At 37.4% G+C, this 20,677-nt stretch overlaps 1 protein-coding gene across 3 annotated transcripts in view; it reads right to left on the bottom strand.

The window, feature by feature from the left end:
- Positions 1–20,677, bottom strand: part of opcml (opioid binding protein/cell adhesion molecule-like) — a 221,030-nt gene that overhangs the window by 54,348 nt on the left and 146,005 nt on the right. For all 3 annotated transcript variants that reach the window (XM_026942052.3, XM_026942051.3, XM_034312922.2), the window contains one exon: positions 15,249–15,484. In XM_026942052.3, coding sequence (XP_026797853.3) covers positions 15,249–15,484 — 236 coding nt within the window. The remainder of the gene's footprint in view (positions 1–15,248; positions 15,485–20,677) is intronic.

Below are 20,677 nucleotides of genomic sequence, written 5' to 3'. Positions count from 1 at the left end.
TAGAAGGCATAGTTTGCAATGTACTGTGATGTTGTTGTTTCCATTTTCTCCGAGACAAAATAATTTGAAATTTCCATGAGTGTAATGCATTTTTTTTTCCAGCGGGCATCATCATGGTAAACAGCCATTTCAACGTTCCTCTAGAGCAGAATGATTAGAGACAGATGTTGGCACGTGAGTCACGACTGGCACGAGAGGACCAAAATTGTAACAGATTAAAGTTACCAGTTTTTTTGTATCCTGACATGTATTCCATTACTCCCCAAGCCTGTTTGTGCTACAGGAGCTCTTCTATGGGATCGGACCAGATGAGCTAGCCTTTGCTCCTCACACACATCAGTGAGCCTTGGGTGCCCATGACCTTGTTCACCGGTTGTCCTTCCTTGGACTACTTTTGGCAGGTACTAACCACTGCATACCGGGAACACCCCATAAGACCTGCTGTTTTGGAGAAGTACTATCGTCTAGCATCACAATTTGGCTGGTTGATTGGTGTATGGACAATACAATAATAAAATAAAAACAGATATCTGAAACAATGGCTTAAACTTAACACGTGAATCATGGGTGTCAAAACATCTTGATAGTCTTGATCTCTTGGCTGTTCCTGACTGAAATGAAATGTTCTGCACATTCACATCCTTGCATATGCTGACTTTTTTTTCAGCCTCCAATCTCAGTTCTATTACGCTGACATGCAAGGGGGTGGGGGGTTAAAGGAATTGGCAAAGCCGGCAGGGCACCCGAAGAACTCTGTCAGTGAAAAATGGACTCCACACTGCCTGTGCTGAACTAGCTGCCATTAATGTGTTACATGGGCAAATTGCTGAGGACTCTTTTCCCATTTACATTCTCATAACACAGCTGAATCCTTCCAACGGCTCATTACTGCTGTTTAAAATGAGGAAAAAGGCAGCTTCTCAATCCAATAAACGAGAATTGAGGCTTATTACACAAATGTGCATCTAGTTGAGAGGCCGTCAGATATATTCCCCTAAGGAGGAGAGGGTTTCAGCACTAATCTAAAACAAAGCCACATCATTTCACTTGAGCAGAGGAGAGAGAACCCTGGCTGCTGTCTGTAGTGGTGTCTAATTGAATTGAATGGCTCTTGCACTTTGACACATAATGCCAGATAACTCAAAGAACATAATGGTCATAAACTATTTTAGAATCTTTAAACAGAGACACAGACTCTCATTAGTCATTCAGACACAGTTCCCTCGAAATAGCAGGAGAGATGTATCTTTGTTGATAGGCATGCTTTGTTTTAGATCAGTGGTTCTCAAAGTGGGGTCCAGGGACCCTCAGGGGAGCCATATCTATTGGTTTTGCTATACACTGAAGACATTTGGGTTTGAGATTAAAAGATGAATGTGAGATTATCAGCATTTCAGCTTTCCTGATACAGTATTAGGACATTGTACCTTTGGTGGCACACCACCCAATCTTTAGGTGAGCAAAAGTATTGGAACAGATAGTCTTAAAGTAAATAACTTAATATTTGGTTGCATATTCCTTGCTTACAATAACTGCATCAACCCGGCAACCCACTGACATCACCAAACTGCTGCATTCGTCTTTTGTGATGCTTTTCCTGTCTTGTACCACAGCTTCTTTCAGTTGTTGTTTGTTTTGGGGGGTTACTCCCTTCGGTCTCTTCTTCAGGAGGTGAAATGCACGCTCAATTGGGTTAAGGTCTGGTGATTGACTTGGAAAGTCTAAAACCTTTCATTTTTTTCCCCCTGATGAAGCCCTTTGTTGTGTTGGCAGTGTGTTTTGGGTCATTGTCTTGCTGCATGATGAAGTTCCTCCCAATTAGACTGGATGCATTTCTCTGTAAATTGGCAGACAGAATGCTTCTGTAGACTTCTGAATGCATTCTGCTACTACCATCATGAGTTAGATCATTAATAAAGATTAGTTCCAGAAGCAGCCATGCAAGCCCAAGCCATGACACTCTCTGGTCTTCATGTTGGTTTACCCTTTTAACAACAAATGCAGTGGTCACAGGCGAAACCCAGGGCTTATTGTTTAATTGTTTAAACAGTCAGTCTCATAGGGCACACCTGGGCAACAAGAAACACCTGTCTGTCACATGTTCCAATATTTTGATCACTTGAAAAATGGGTGGATTGAAACAAAAAGGTGCCATGTTCTAAGTTGTTTAACATATTTACATTTAGACATCAGGAATGTCATATCAAATGTCTTCTGTGTATAACAAAAACAAAAAAAGGCCTTGCCATTCCAATATTTTCAGAGGGGACTGTAAATATATAAACATATATTTCATATTTAGACCTAATGTGTTCTGTCAGGGGAAATTTCAAGAATAGAAAGCTCTATGGCTCTAATAAACAGACAAAATATTATTGTGAGTCCCCGGCCACAAAAAAGTTTGAGAACCCCTTTTTTACAAGACACATGATGGTTTTGGTTATCCACTAACTCTCCGATAACTTCGGCTTGGTGGAGATTCTGTATTACATGTACAAAACTAGACTGAATCAACACACATGCAGGCATTATTGGCCTAAATAGATCATATCATAGTTCTACAGCAGCAGTAGCTACAGTACACTGTCTCATACACTCAGATCCAATACTCAGAGTCCACTGACAGCTATTTTAATCAATAATGAAGAACTTGTACACTTTAACCAAAATTAGTTCTCAAATAACATTCCATCATTTTTATTAATATTAGTAAAATGTGTTGCAAACAGGATAATAAGTTATATTTTAATTTCCCTAAGGAGTAAAACAACTGCTGTCAGTTCTGATTGATCCATTCTTGATCAATAAGTATAAACTAAATAACATTTTGTATTAGTCTTTAATTAATGGTTAGTAAAAGCGCTTACTGGACCCTCTGTGTGTGTATATATATATATATATATATATATAAAATTACATAAATGACTAGTGAGTCACTCCATGTACAAATGAGTCAGTGTACAATGTCCTTGGGCATCACTGAGGAATACATTTTTAATTAGAGGAATAGATATAGTTGGAAATCTGCATGTGCTTTTTGTTCTGCTTTTACTAAGCTAGATTTACCCAATCATTTGTACCCTGACTGTGCGCACTGAGAGGTGGAATCAGTGGAACATATGGTGTGTTATCATCACCTCCAACACCCTACATGCACAGGGACAGACACCTGCACTGCTCTCCTTCGTCACTCGGCTCTGATCAGCTCCTTTCAGCTTAAAAAGCTGTCTCTTCCTCCTGCTCCTCTCTCCTCTCAACTGACTCACTCCAAACTCCAATTCATTCACTGCATATGGACTGAGGAGATCTTAACCGCCAGACACCAAACTCAAACTCTAAACCAAACTTTTTAAAGATCCTTTAATAAAACATCTTTGCATGAATCCTCCTGATAGCAGAGCTATTACTCTGTTTCACATTAACAAAGGTCTTTAGGGGAAAAAGAGAAAAAAAAATGCATACACCCAGTAGACCTGTATATTATAAAAATACATAGTGTTTAAAAAAACCCAGCAGCAGTGCTTCCCTTACTCATAACAGTGTACTTGTATGGGCTCACAATCTGGGGTTTTGTGCCAACATTACCATTAAAACAAAAATGTGTGAGTCATATAACGAATAAAACAAAATGATGTGTGCAGTTGTAGGAAAAGAACAAAATTATGGGGTGGTGTGATGTGATGTAATACAAACAGCATGTCCTGAAGTGTTTTATTCCTCTTATACGGCAGCGGTTTGACAACTTATTAACTTATTAATGAAAAACACATCATTATAGCTACATTCATTGGTGTTGAACGTCCAAAAACAAGTTAGTTTCTCTTTTTTCTACATTATAGTAGCCTTAAAAAGCTTTAAAAGTCATCTGTCATGAAGACACTCTCATGGCGGAAAACTTACTAACAATTACAAAGCACTGACACTGGAGACTCCTACCATAAATGCTGAATTAACATCTCCTTATAGAATGCTTCACCACATAAACAATTATACATTTTATTTGTTAAATAAAAACACAATTTTACTATTAGATTATGTACATTGTTCACCATATAAGTCAGTGTGAATGAGACCATAGAAACAATAACGTACTAGAACAAGAGCATTAATAGAAACCTGTGATTTGCTGATTGGTCAGAGCCGTGCCGTACAGGAAATTAATCGACAACTTCTGACTAATTGGAATCAAGAATTCACCAGTATATATTTTTATATATTTGTTCATTTATTCATCTTTACTAGCTGCTTTATCTTGGTCAGGATTGAGACCCTAGCCCAGAAACACTGGGCGAGAGGATGGAATACACCCAGACTCTGATCCTGAGGAATACAGACTGTAACCCGAGCTCAGGATCGAAACAGGGGCCCTGGGGCTCTAAGGCATTAATTTTACTAGCAGCACCACCATGCCACCCCATTATAGTATACGATTTAGTACACAGTTAGTAGTATTACCTATGTAGTTCAGAAATTTCAGTAGGATTTACCTTAAATGTTTTAGTCTATTCTAACTGAGGTGTATACATAAACAGATCATGAAGCTGCAGGTAAACATGGCTAACTTTAGTGTTACTGCTGTGGGAAGAAAAGTATCCATCACCCAAATCATATCTGGCCAGTAGTGGTCCTATCATGGATGCTTTGATGGACAGAGCAGAGTAGAGATGACAAATTATGTACAAAATGTATCACAATGAGTAACTGTATATGTACAAAATGAACTATATGGTAGATTTACCTTATAAATGACCAATGATTGTAGCTACAACATACCTAGCAAACTGCTAAATGAGTGTAACTATATCTTCTATTCAGGATTTGCACTGCACACTGAATTCTTGCCTCATGCCCAGGGATCCTAGGATCCACCATGATCCTGATCAGGATAAAGTGCTTACTGAAGATTAATGAATGAATGAATGAATGAGACATTGATATTTTAATATGTATGTTATAATGATTTTTTTTAATCACAGCTAAATCTGAGCAAACCACTGGCCTTCTGATAGGCATAGTCCTGGCCAGAGTGAAGCCTGCAGCAAAGGCCAAACACTTAAATACACAAGAAGTATGGAGAACCTACTTAGTTGGGCACTGTGAGTGAAATGATGAAATTCTTAAATTGAGATAGAATTGTGAGTTGCGCTGTCTGTAGCACAGTATGTCATGGGCTTTCCCCAGAAATAGCAGTGGAACATCAGCATTTAAAGGATAATCTGACAAAAATGTGTCACACCAGTGAAGCATCTGCTGTTACTTTTATTTTCCCGTGACACTACTAAAATCAACATCAAATCTAAACTTCATTTGAAAGACATTCTGGGACTCTCCTATTTCTGTTTGATTTTGTCTTCCAAATTCTTTTTTATTATCTCGACAACAAACAGCTCCAGTGGGCCCACAACAGCACAAAAAAAGCACCACGTGCCTCACCGCTCCTTGTGCCACAGCCACTCTCTCGAGAATTAATGCAAAGTTTCTTCTTGTCACCTGTCTATACTACGAGGGCCACCAAATGCGCATAACACACAAAACCCCAAGCAATCTGTCCTAGTTTAAAATATAGGCACTTTAATGTTGCATCAATTACCATGTTCTTGCTTCTGATGCTGATTATGATCCAAACACTCGTGTTCCCAATGGAACATATTTACGTCCTCGCAGTATCCAGGCAAAACAATCTTTACTGCTGCTTTCTGACAACTGGCATTTGCTTGCCTCTAAATCACTGACATGCATAGCAGGCGCTTGGAGAGAAGGTTTGTTTTTGAGAGGGCACTGTCACAGCAGGATGGTGATTGGTGAAAGCTTGTTAGACCAAAAAGCTGACAGAACAGTGAATGGCGAGTTCCGAGCCACGTTGGCCTTGTGTGTATGTGCGTGTGTGTGTGTGTGTGTGTGTGTTTTAGCACCCCATGCTTCACGTGGTTGGAACAGTGCAGCTGAGGCCAGCTAGAGTTCATCCATTTCCAACACCATAATGCCTCTCATCATGATACTAGTGACTGATATTGACTGTAGATGCTTGCAGTATAAGAATTTTTGTGTAAAATATATTCTGTTAACCGTCGCGTTTTCTTACTAACTCATTTTCTTACGGCTTAGCAAAAATGTCGCACTGAGACAGTCCATCTCTGTTAATTTCATAGCGCTCCACTTATATCACCATTATATATTACGTTCATTGTAATTATTACTGATATAAACAATATTTATGTAATTATGAGACACAAAAATTTCCTTTTTAGTGTTTGGGGATCATCCTGAGAGCAAGTGTGTGTACATATGCATGATTGTAAATAAGTGTAGAGGTGATATGATGAGACTAAAGTTACTTCTTTGATTCAGATTAGCAAGCACCAGTCCCTATTTTAGCTATATATATATATATATATTACTGTCTGGTTGAAATTACCTGAAAAGCTCTAGAATATGCCATATAATGGGGTATGAATGTGGTATTATTCACAGAGAAATGAGACCCAACAAGGATAAAAGGCCTGTGTAGAACCTTACAAAAGAGGGTTTCACAAGTAGAAGTTTAGAACTGAAGAACTTTTTATTGTGAGTGTGTTTGCGGACTGGGAAATGCCAGTACAGATGCTGAGGAAACTAGGAAGGAGGTGGAAAGCAAAACAAAGCCAAACAAAATGGAAAAGAGACTGAGAGTGTTTATGTGAGAGAAACTGAGCCAAGTACAGAAAGTCTGATGTTGGAAAAACAAGACTAGGCAAGCCTATTTTGCCCCCCATCGACTGTACAGCATTTATCATGCAAATGTCTGTGTTACAAGATCTCTGATGGGATGTTAGACTTTGACTGATCATTTGTATCTAACAACTAAGAAAAATGTCTATGGGCCTAGATGCCTGCTAGCTTGCAAGGTATTCTGCTGTGCTCAGTGCTGAAATATGACTCAATGTTGTGCTTTGTGAAGTTCGTTGCTTCTTAAATGCGTGTAAATTTCAACAATGTAGAATCAGTCGGTCATGTAGGTTCTAGTGGACACGCCTTCTTAGATAATATAATGGAGACGCCATTTCAGTGCACACTGTAGGTACTGATTTGTTGCTATGCACAATTTGTCAGACTTCTTCTACCCCATCCATCGGTGCAAAGTGATAACAACAGGACCACCGCTGACCAATTTGGGTGGTGATCCCTTCCTTGTACAGGGATGACACTGACATGGTATGACTAAGTGTAGCAGGTGTACACCTCACTTGTTGGTCCACCTGGTAGGTATATAGTTAGAGACTACAGCTTTTCAATCAAGCAATGACAACGTGTGTAAAAATTTCAGCAGCAGTGCTGCTCCTGATACACTTATCACCACTTTGTGAAGCTGTCGACTATTTAGAGTGGCGGAAAAAAAAAAACAGGCAGATGGTAAAGGAAGCAAGTTAAATGCAGTTGGTTATCTAAAAATATTTCAGACTAGATTATTGTACAGTCAACTGCAGACTATGCTGGGGAAAGACTTTTTTTTTCTTTTGATTAAATGGACAAATAACACGCTTTACACAAAGTGGAGAGGAATGCACCCGCTCCCTCTGTAATTCCTCCTGTAGTTATTTTTGTTGTCTTTTAATCCTTGCACTGTGGAGTAGTGAATTCTATTCTGACCAGTGCTTTGTAAAAGAGCACTTTCAGAGCCATGGGTTGCACATCACTAACCAATTCCACTCAGCTAGGTCAGAGTCAGAACAACGGCACATGCCAGCTCAAAGAGGCTGATCCAGATTCGTTTTTGGATGCTACTGAGATGACCATGGTGATAAATCCTTGCAAACGCTGTTGTAGACAATGCATGTAGCATTAGGTTATTAGGAGCATCACGTCAAGCTGTGAGCTCTCTGTTTTAGAATCAACAATATCAGCTGAGACGCTAGCTCGTCTAGACGATTGCATTTTAAGACACTGTATGTCCTTATGTAGTGGAATATGATACACAGATTTATTATTGTGCACATTTACTGCAGCAATTCATTTACTTTTTCCATAACCTTGTAGCTTTAAAAAAAAAAAGCACTGAAGCTGAATTTAACTGAAGTGTAGTTTGACGTATCTGTGCTGCACTAATAAAATAGCCTAAAAATAGTGATTCTCAGAATCAGTTTTTGCTTTGGTTATGGAAAAGAAAACCAGCTGACTAATTTTTTTTTGCATTACTGGTCAACTAGTGACTAGTCGGTCAACCCCTACTACTATGTCAGTATCAGTGCTGTGCTGAAAATGATCCCCAATAATATCTGGTCAGTGGTGGTCCTATAATGGATGTTTGTTGGATGGGGTAAAAGGAGGTGACGAATTGTACACAGCAACAGATGGGATGAGTACATACAGTAGATTTGTCCTGATCAAATGGCTAATGAGTATAGGAACAAGGCAGGAATGCCTAATAAACTACCCACTGAGTGTGTATCTTCAAGTTTATATGTCCTAAAAGAGGTGCATTAGCATAAAATGTGGTATCCAATGCATCATTTCACTCTTAAAGGATGCAAGGGAATACAGGGGATGAGCCTGGGAATGGAGACTCTGTTAAATCAAGCATTACCAAGCAAATACACTGTAATACAAATGGAGTTAAATATATCATTACCTCATTACACATAGCTCATATCTGACATTTTGGCAACTGTGATTAAGGAAAAATCCATCCTAAACTACTATTGTATTCATCTTCATAATTAACGCTTCAGTGGCATGCAAGATTTATTCTGTAATAAAATTCTGAGTTCACTGTTTTGTTTAAATTTCTTTCACTGACATGTTGGTCTATTGTTTTTTATTTATTTATTTATTTATTTATATATATTACTTTGGTCAGCGGTTTATTACACTAACTGCCGATAGTGGTACCAGTAGGATTTAGCCCTTGCTTCATTTCTGCCTAAAGAGAGTTATGCAGCAGTGCTTAAGTCATTTAGTCTCTGTACACTCTGTTCAACATATCAGCTTCCAAAGTTTCAACTTTCATGCAAATCCGCCATCAACCCGATTGTGCTCATCATCTTATATTGCATCTTATAGTCAAGTCTCTGCCATAACTGAGCACAACTGTATCAGCATTGTATCATGCATTGCATTCTAGACCTCTGAGTCCAACCTTTGTTATCTCCAGTACTTCTACTTTAGATTTCTTATTAATTAATGGCAAACGGTGATAAAAATCATGATTTGGAAAAAAAACCCACCTTTTTTGTTGTTTTTAGGTACCAACCGTGAAACTTGACCATTCGTTTCCATTTGAGATCACTGAATTTTTTCTTATATTAAAAGTCATTGTAACTGCGCTAGCAATCAGTGCAGCACACAAATGCTCACATCTCACATCTAACAATTTAGCAGCAGAATTGCTAAGCACATCACAAATATTACAAAATGAACATATTTATTGTTTTTAAAGGTGGACTTTTTCTTTTATCATTCCCTGTAAGAGTGAAATGATTACCAAGTAAAATGGACAGAGAAGCAGGAAAAAGCAAAATACTTCTTTGCACTTTTAAACTCATTAGATAGCAGTGACAGAGCTATTAGTGAAGGAGCTATCAACTAATATTACTAATTTTACTAGTATTAGTATTTGATCAGAAAAATAATAGGCAACAAATTGGGTTTACATCATAGGTGCAGTATGTAGTTTCTGTTGCACTGGAACACTGCAAGGAAAGCATAATTAGCTGGCAATAAGAAAATGGTAGCATGAACTTCAGAGCCATGCACAGATTAATCCCTTTGTATCTCCTTCTGTTCTTTGTTTAAAAGTATAGGAAACTGTTTAGTCAAGATTCGTGTGTACATTCTGATTGGGAGTAGTTGAAATGCAGTAAGAATTGAATATAAACAAGCTCACACAAAAATAAAAATTGCTGATCATTATGCTTACAATCAACACATATTTGGAAGGTCTAAAGAATTTTTTATTTATTCTGAACAACTGAACTGCAATAACCTTCATTTGTCTTCTCCAGATGGCATTTTTTTTGTTTGAATATTTGTACACTTTAGAGAAAACTCGGGTCAAAATGGCAGGTTTCAGATTGCGCCCTTCTCTAACACATTGTGCGCCTCTCCTCGTATTACCGCTGATCAATGGAGCAGATCGATGCCACGGAAGACGATGAGGCCTTTTTACCCTTTTACAAGCCCGTCCAACCACCATCATCCACCACAGAAATAGATGTAGTGCTAATCCAAGACAAGATCTAGAAGTGTTTGGTTTGGGGGGCAGGATGAAGAGAAACGATCCTACCCACAGGACATGATGGTGAGGGGCCAAAAAAGCAAATAGCTTGGAGAGAAATCTGCAAACACCAAAGCCAATTGCTCAAATTAGGACTGTGCTGGTGTAGAGTACCTGAATCATTGTACACGGTTATGGATATATTTCCAACACTTTTACTCTTCATTATATATACTCATAATATACTCCATATCCTTTACAAAAACAAAACTATAAAACCTGCCAGGCACTTCATTAAACAAGACCATTCTAATAAATATTCTAGCACTTTTACTGACCAAATAATTTAATACTTGTCCTTCCTGTTCAATGTTTTACAGTACAATAAATCAGTGCTCTCTAATGTCATGAACTTTACAATCATTAATCAGATATACCAAAAATTGTTGTATTGGGTTTCACAGCCACCATAGTGTAAATTTTCCTTCTGTTCCACCCTTAGCTTAAACATCACTCAAGTTACGATGTGGATCCCTTATCTCATCTGCCTTTCTGTTCGTTCATGTGAAATACCTTGAGGGAGAAACATGCATATGTTCTCATTACAGTGTCTTTTGGTGCTCAGTGCTCACTCTATTCATCACCAGCTTCTGTCTGCTTTAATCTTTAAACCTGCTCCACACAGCTGGGTTTAAAAATCTTGTCCAGTTCCACTCACCACCTGGACAATGCTGGCTCTGCTGCAGGACGCTGGGCAAAACCAACTTCTCTCCAGAGAATGATCCCAGGAGAGGCTTCCAAATCAAGCCTCAGAGCCTGCTTTATTCTACATCCTAGCATACAAGCTAATGTGCAAACCAATAAATGCCATCTTCTCTTTTTTTAATCTTTTCTTTTCTTTTTTTTGTTGCTATTTATAGCTCTGAAACCCATGGCTTATCCAGTACAGCTCAAGTGTTTCCAATATTTTCAATATTCAAGATTGGCCTTGGCCTTCCCTCACATGCTTTTCAGCCTCTTGGCTGTCTGTGATGTTTTACTTCCAACAACCATACACACTAAACGTTGGCTGCTAAAGACAACTAGAGCAGTCACTGGTATGACAAAACTTAGTTTTTCCCAGTATATTTTGATACTCAGTAGGAGCTGCTGAGTTGAAAGTTTTTCCCTCGACCATCTCTCAATGCACCACCGCAATCACAAATATAGGGTGGCCTGGGAAAACCCTCTACATGGTCAAATTTCTCAATTTCTACTATATCTTCATGTTCATGTAAAGTTATAGCTTTTTAAAGTGAAAAAGGTAGAACTTTAATAAAAAATTCAAGCCCAATTCCATTAAAAGATGCCCCACCTACCTCTACATTTATAACGTAATGTAATCATGGGAAAAACAACATTACTGCCAAATTTTAAAGAATTATACATTTAGAATGGGAAACGAGTTATCACTTTGATTATCAGCTTCATCCACAGCAGGCTCTATCCCATCACCTGAGGTAAAAGTTACTCATGGCATTTAAACACAAGCCTCATCGTTGTCTCTTAACTTACCACTGTTTACGCTAACATTGGTGTGGAAATAATCGCTTAATAACTTCTTCTTTGTTCCCGTAAATTTCTTGTTTTTTTTTTATTAGGTCATTTTAAAACTTTTTTTCCGCTGTCATCAGAGTGTGTTTAAGCGCTCTTCTGTTTTGATGATGATGTGACAGTGCAGGAGCATTTCTGACACTGTGACAACCGCTAACTGAACAGATTAAGCTTATGTCCGTTTCACTATAACATGAAAAAAAACTTGATCATGTTGTGACAGAAACAAACTTAGCAAGGCGTTAGTACGGTTTTAGACATCTTTAGGCAGACTGACTGCATTTACTGCTATGTTTGTTAAACTGGCTCTGTGCACAACATGATCTTTACAGGCAGATGACAAGATGGCAAGATTATAATATTAAGAAAAATCTAAATAAAACAAATTATTACATAATTTTGGTAAAATATAATTATGTATTCTTAAAATAGAGATGGCAAAGTATATTTAAAAAATTAAATTTTGTGGGGGTTTTTTTTTGGCTTTTTTCCGAGTTTAGTTGTAGCAAAAGCTGATGGGATGTTTTCCCAGAATACCACACAAATGCAAAAGGACTATTTAACACTATTGATATCCAACTATTTTGGGTAATAAAGGACTCTGGATTTAGGAAGTTGATTAGTATTCTGGAATACATGCACTTCAAGCAGACATTTCAGTTAAGAAGGTCACTATTTTAAAAATAATAATGGGTCTTTTTGAGCCAGACCAATCATCACAATATATAATTAGAGCTCTAAAAATTCTATTTAAACATATATAAATATTGAAAATGACATGAAAAACTGTGTGCATTAAACCCATACTAGGTACTGTAATGCACCATTCAAAAGGTGTCCTGAAAAGCAGGGATTTAGCCTGTAGCTCTGCTATACACTGTAAGCCACGCTGGCATCATTCCAGTACATGCTCTTATTTTTTCTGCTTGCTATTTTCTCATTTTAAGGGCCATTCCAAAATTATCTGCACAAGCTAAGGTTGTTACAAGACCTCTGCAAGTCCCAAAATGACTGTAGACTTCAAATGCAGAACTTCCTCAGCATGCAATGCTATCTGATGTGATTTATAACCCATAAAAAAATCTGTTTATAAATGTATACAGATGTAAATGTAAAAGGTTAGGTAGTATACATCATTTTTCATACATTGTATTAGACATATTGTAATATTAACACTTGATGTGCTTCATTAAAATGGATTATACATTGTACATAACAGCTGCTAGCTAATTCACAAGCTTGCTAATTACCATACTAGCTAGTTATCAAGCCAGTAACAGCAGTTGTAAACTGATATGGCTCTGTGCATGAGGTAATATCATGTACAAATTTGCAACATTTCTGCATTTGCTGCTAAGGGCTAATTTATTCAGATTTAAAAAATCCACACCCTCGTGTAGTTGATGTGGAGAACGTCTAGGCTGTGAGGGACAGCTAAAAACAGTACTGAAATACAGAGAGAAGCTCAACACTAATCCCCAGTCCCAATGCAAGTGGAACGAGTAGTGTTCCTATCCGAGTTTGCTGAGAGTTTTTTAAATTTATTTTTAATTAATTAATTTATTTTTTATGCTCAAGCTGCCTCACTAATGGCTCAAAAAGATCGGATGGTATGGCATGTATCTACGAAACAAGACCAAGAATTTCTAAGCCAAATGAACAACAGAGCAATGCTCTGATTAACAGGTGACGCTCTTATTAATGCTAATAAAAGCAAAATAAATGCAATGTTCCTTGTTGGTAGATTTATAACCTCTGTTTTCCCAGTGTATGGCTTTGTTCTCATATTGACTATAATTTTCATATTTGTAATGCAATGCCATGATAACCTTCAATCAATAGCAAGTGTTAACAGTAGGCGGGCTGGCTGTGTGTGAACTGGGAATGTTTTGAGCAGAGATGTGTTATGACGGGGGGGGGGGGGGGACTGTATAATTGGTAAAGAGCGAATACATGACCACAGCTTTTCAAAACACTCTCCAGAACACTGTATGGAAATATATCTCTCAGAAGACTGATAAACTGAAAGGATAACAATGTGTTACACAGAGATGTTCTTGTAAGAGTATAAAAAGACTGCATTTATAAATTTACAAGCAAAGACGTTTAGATGTAATACACCCTGAGCAGGCTAAATACTCAATTATGAGAAACACATCACCTCAACACGTTTAACATTCACAAATCACATTAAAACTGTTATGAATGACAAAATGCACCATATTTAGGACAATGTTGTTTTTTTTATTATTATTATTATTATTATTATTATTGTTGAATTTGTCTTTCTTATTATTTTTTTCTTATTAATTAATTTTTATTTTTATTTTATATATATATATATATATATATATATATATATATATATATATATATATATATATATATATATATACATACATACAATTTTTATCTGTATTCATTTTGATTCCTTTTATTTATCCCTGTAAGCAGAACAGTGGTATATGCAGTATTTATAGCTGAAATGACATAAGCCTTCAATTAATCAGTTCCTCTGTGCTTATGCAATTTAATAATGTGATACAGTAAGGGGAAATCACAGATAATTACATTGTAAACTATAAGCATTTCTGCAAAACTACAACACATTTTATTAGAAGCTCAAATACTAATTAACACTTGGTGTATCTAATCTCTTAAAATAAATTGCCTAATCTTATTTATTTGTTTAGTTGTTTTGCATAAGGAGTAATTAGTGTCAGAACTAAGTGCCAAAAGTTAATGAACAGGAGATAAGAAGGTGTTTAATTTGCAAAAAAAGTGCTCTTTTCTCACAACATAAAAATCCTGTTTTTCACTTAATCCCTAACTGCTCAGAAAAAAGCTGATTAAAAATAAAGAGTGCTATTTTTACAGAAAACAATCTTGTTACAAAAGAGCACATCGAGACACTTTCTGTGCCAGGAAAGATCCGGATTGAGGCGATGTTAACTGATTTTGAAAAGCAAATGTGAGGGAAATTGCAGTGTAAATGATGACAAAAGTCTGCATTTTGACAGCTGATTTTAGTGAGTGCTGGCTTTGAGTGATGGCCAGTGCTCCAGCTCTTTCTATCTTGCTTCCTCTGCTTCTCTCCCTCCCTCTGCTGTGTGTCCTAAATCAATATCCATCAACGATTTGAAATTAAACCCAGATTAAATCCCAATTTCATCACGGGGAGTCACGTCTGGAGAGATTCATTTAATTATATCAGTCTGCGGAAGGAGAATCGAAGTTGTTCTTCACCTTTAACCATCTCACTAAAATGTCAAGCGAGCCGAAAACAATCTCCCACCAGTTTTGATACCATTTCTGTAATCCCAACAGTGAGTGATGAAAACGGTGACTGTCAAAGATGATTTTTTCTTGTGCAGGAATATAAAAAAAGTAAAAAAAAAAATGACTGCAACACTTTACAAATCACCAAAACCACCTGAGAGAAGATTGCCTTTGAAAAGCGGTTTACCTTGGACGATGAGGTGAACTTTGGTGGACTCAGGCTTCTTGTTTGTGAGAATGGAGCACACGTATGGCCCTTCGTCATGCAAGTTCACATCCAGGATCTTTATACTGTACTCTGTCACTGCTGTGTTATTCAGCAAGACCACTCGCGGGTCCAGAGACCATTTCTCACTCCCCGTGAAGAGAATAGTGGTGCGGTTCAGCCAAGCTACCCTCGATACCTTGCTGTCCACATTGCATCTGTTGAAACACAAGAGAAAATAGGATTAAGTCATTAAACAGTGCATCTACTTGCTGTCCGTTTTGCTTGGACCAATGGCCTTGTTTGGAATTGTTATAATATTTCCTCAACATTTGGTAAAATCAAGAGAGATTTTTCTTTTTTCTAGAAAACATCTCCCCAGCACCCACCAAAGACAGTATCATTTTATAGCCAAGGATCAATAAGACTATTAAGACAGAATCTAGACTTTAAATATTGCAAACCACCTTCACTTGACAGAATTAATTTCTAAAGAATAAGTGATATACAGCATAGTATAAACAAGAAACCAGTTAAACCATTTTTGATTTTCATTATTATTAGCGAAAATAAAAGAGCTTGCTTTATTTTGTAAGAATATAAATCACTGTTTAATTAAGCAATAATACACCACCAAGAGTGCGGTTATACTGAATATCAGCGCAACTGTGATTCGACACTGGCACAAAGGCGTATACTGAGTTCTATAGCTAATCACAGCCGTGCCGATATTCAGTACAACAGCATGTTTGCGAGTGCGATTTTGTTTTTATACAACATTTTTATAAACAAGAAATTAATATTGAGTAACTGACATTTTGAACACAATATGGCAAAATGTTCTGTTTATTTTTGCTCTGCGAGAGGAAATAGCTCCCGAAGAAGCCGCACTCACTTTATAGCACATAGGCTAGCTGGCTAGCTAGCTCACATTGATTTGTACATTCTCGTTAAAGGTGTTTCCAGTGAAAATGGCGTTCCTTCTTCATTTGATGACCTTTCATATTATATATGGGTCAAATGTTATATTCCTAAAGAGTATCATTTGCCATGTCTGCTGATGATGTCATTAACACTACTGTAGTAACCGTTTCAAACTAGGAAGTGGACTCTTATGTAGAAAACGCAGACAAGCAGAGTGATACACATAGAACAATCAAATTAGTGGACTGGAACTAACTGTTGTATCATGAATAATAAGCACAAATCACAGTTAAATGTAAATGTGCCCTTGGCCAGGTATAAGAAAATTCACAGATTTGCAACCTCTCTTCTTGAACAAAAGCGTTTCAAAACGCAATATATCTAAGCTTCACATAACTGACATAGGCTAGTATTTTTTATACTAATGTAAGAAGCACTTAAGGTCGTGAGGTGTATTTACATCTAAGTGAAAAGGTACTCAACAAGAGCAGAAGAATGTGTGGAAGAATATTATTAAAGTACATATTGGGACCTTAAAGACAATTATTGTACCTTTGAGGGAATGGTAAAAATGTACCTGCACAGATTTTTCCCCCAAAATGGTAATCAAGGGACTATAAAGGGACAAAGAAATAAGGGACAGTGATATACACAACACAATTTTTTTGTGATAATTAAGGTCGGATATAAAGAATGTATCAGTGTATTCTAACCAGGGAGGCTATCAGACCTATAACATTCACATGCACAGCTTAAGTATGTGGAAAGTATATAATGCAAAATATACTTCGTGTATAATGTAAAATTTTAGGGGTGTAATGATACACATAGTCACAATTTGATTCGATTCATGATAATGGCTTCATAATTCACTTTTCACTTCGATTCTCATCATAAACAGTGCAAAACAATGTGCACTTTTCTTGGTATGAAACTAAATAAATCAAAAATAGCTACAAAGAGAGGTTAAATATTGTAAACAAAATACTGTACTACAGGTTCACCATATCTTAAAAATAAATAAATTAATTTATAAATTCTCCCAAAAATCTGATTGAATAAACAAAGTCTCTGAGTCTCTGGGGAAAATGATCCATTGAAACATAATGAGTTCTGTAGCAGCACCTGAGGCATCATTTTAAATAAAAATAAAGCTTCAGAGTTGGCTAACATGCCCTCTGAGGCCTCTTTCTTGGCAGTGTAGATCGCAGCAGCACAGGCCAGATGTTGTTTGAAAGCTACTCAAGAAATATTTTTAATTGTTAAAGCACTATTTTGTAACTGTATAACCTATAATGCATGTTGGTCTTTGTGATACGGAACTATCTATATATATTAACTCTATGGGTTGCGCAGATCGGGACAGTGCAATTGCGTTAGATTTCTATACATGATGTGAATTGCACATTTCTACAATGCACATCATCACAATTTTGCATTGCAATGCATCATGTCATAACAATAATAATAATAATAATAATAATAATAATAATTAAAGCTGCAAGTAGCATTTTCGGGTGCCAAGTTCCCTTGATAACTTTTGTCTCAAGATGATGTCAGCCAAATTTGGGGAGACTGGACGAAATTGGGAGGAGGAGTAGCAAACATGGCACTTCGATGGAAGCATTCTGGCATGTTATTGTAACTTTTGACCAGTAAGTGGCGCTGGCACGAAATTTGGTCCAGGGCATGGTCCCGTAGATGCCTGCCAAGTTTTGTGTCAGTGTGCATGGTCGTTGCTGTGATACAGCCTCACTTCCTGTTTGGTGGCTTTGCTGTCAGATTTGTTGGCACATTACAGGCAAACCGTTTGGAATATCAACATTATTTTAATAATTTTTGTCCAGGTTGGTCTGAAGAAGACATATGCTAAATTTGGAGTTCATTTGACATAATTTGTAGAGGAGTAATGAATTTTTTTGACAAAATCCAAGATGGTCGACAGGAAGTACACATGAATTTCAGATGTTATGAAAGTTGTTACAGTTCTTGACCACAAAGTGGCACAGTCACCAAACTTCTTGGATACATTCAGAGTTAACACCGTAAACGTACTTCCAAATTAGGCCCAACTTTGACCCAACCGTGGCACTAGAGCACTGGCAGCACTTGGCCCAAATTTGACCAGAATGTTCCTTAGATCCTCCCCAATTAGTGTGCCAAATTTCACAACTTTTTACCAGACGGTTCTATGGGCTGCCAATGACATCCTAGCCAGAAAAAGAAGAAGAAGAAGAAGTAGTAGAATAACAATAGGGTACCTATGCACCTTTGGTGCTTGGCCCCCTAATAGTTAGGTTTATATAGTTATAGTTATGTTCATAGTGTTTTAAATTTAAAAAATCCATAACTCAGAAATAAATGGAACAAAATAAACATGAAAATCATGAATCAGAATTAACAGATGTGATGAAAAAAGGACAAATAAAGAGACAAAGCAAAAGACAAATGCTAAAATTATGGAGGATGGATATAGCATGCTAAATTTTGAACAGTATTACGTATGACCATCATCTGCTCTATATCTATACATATCAATATAAATGATATGTTTGTTATGTTAAAAATGTATGTCATGCTATGTAAGCCTATCACGTGGATGGAGAAGAGCAGAAAATAACACAGCAGAATCTGCTGACGACCAGAAATACACTTTCTCCTATTCAGTAGTACTAATGACAGGAAGAAGCCACTGGAAAATCGATTACTTTTGCAACTGCTCAAAAAAATTCTGATAAGAAAGTGCTACTTTTACAGAAAATAATCCTGTATCACATAGCACATTTCCTGGTACACTGTTTTGCCAGGAATGATCCGGATGCAGGTGACGTTAATAGATTTTGAAACGCGAATGTAATGGAAATTGCACTGTCAATGATGACAAAAGTTTACAGGCCACCATGAGGCAACAGAACGGCCCAGAAATCAGCTTCCATAATGCTGCAACTTCAGCAGTGTAGCTCGTCCACTCCACCCCCTCCACCCTAGGGAAACCCTGAAATAGTCTTGTGTCTGCCAAGCGCATAGGAGAGAAGCCTCCTCAGAGCTCAACACTGTCCTTGCTTATCAGTAAAGAGCAGAGGATACACAAGGTAGCAGGCCAGTGTGACTTGGCCAGGTAACTGGTGACACTTACAATGTGTTGCAAAGCTCAATGACGCTTACAATATGCTGCAAAGATTTCCAGCGAAGCGCTGCCAGGTCATTTACACGTGCATGCCTATAATACCCCTCAGACATGCTTTATTTTCCCTCTCAAGGACAAATCTACAACAAGGTTAAAAGCATTAAGCGGATTATCTAATAGCATTTATTACCATCATCCTCCACCCCCTCAAAGAAAAAAAAAAGTCGTGAAAGCCCTTCGGAAAGAATCTGTGAATTTTCAGGGCAACAATGCATCATGTGAAATGGATGCTTTTTCAGGATATTCTTCAAAGGGATGAGCTCATCCATAGAGTGCTAATCTGCGAGACTGAAAGAGAACTTGGAGGACTGGAGGAATACAAAAACACCAGATTTAGCTCCATTTAGTATATTCGTGCACACTCTGCACTTTTTTTGTGTCAGAATCATATATCTGCAGTTTGGTCCTGGCTTTGTACTAACCTTAAAAATCGAATGCTTATTACATGTACAACTTGTACTGCACACTGTGATGAAGGTTCCAGGTAACTTTTCAATGTTGTGCCCCTCTTTTTTTGTGAACATCTGTTTTTCTTCTAAGCATACTAAATCATGCTAACTAGAAAGGACATTCCCCAGATTTATTAGGTCATTAATTCAGTATGCAGAGGCCTCCTTCATCAAATCAAGGCTGTTCATCCAGGCATGTCTTAATGTGTCCCATGATGATAAGTAATTCTACCACCTGCTGCCTGTAATTCTAGCACCTCTTCTAACATGCTGGCTAGGCTTTAGCCCACCAGCATCAGTCTAGTATTGCTTTTATATCCAGGAAGAAGGCTTGTCTTTTTTATTTTCATGATAGAGAGAAATAATCGAGGTCATACTGCAATAGATGCAATTTCATCAAGTAAACTTCTTCAAACGAGGCTCTTCTACAAAAGTATTTAAAGTGGGGAAAAAAGTCAATCTAAGCCACCAATATCGAAAAGTACCAGCAGTTTCCTTGAAGGCAGTGTCGCCATTATCGAGCACTGACAAGATGAGATCAAGCCTCATTCACTAGACTAATGGCTCTGTCACACTGCTACCATGCAGTCTAGTCTAATGGATTGTCAGGCACCTTGGTGTAGGGTCATTAATATAAAGAAATATCCCCACAGCTCAAGTACATCCCATAAAACATAGATGGATTTCCCGTACATTCTAAACTGTCTTTATGCACAGACAATACTGAAGTTCTTAAAAAAACCTAGACTCATCATGGATAGCAGAGTCACTACCCTTAACATAACCACAAATGTGAAAAATCCACAAAAAAAGGATTTGTCTATACTTATAAAAACTTATAAACAAAATTT

The sequence above is a fragment of the Pangasianodon hypophthalmus genome, chromosome 17 (assembly GCF_027358585.1).
Source record: "Pangasianodon hypophthalmus isolate fPanHyp1 chromosome 17, fPanHyp1.pri, whole genome shotgun sequence".
NCBI classification, from domain to species: Eukaryota; Metazoa; Chordata; class Actinopteri; order Siluriformes; family Pangasiidae; genus Pangasianodon; species Pangasianodon hypophthalmus.
This window is presented reverse-complemented; position numbering and strand designations above follow the sequence as displayed.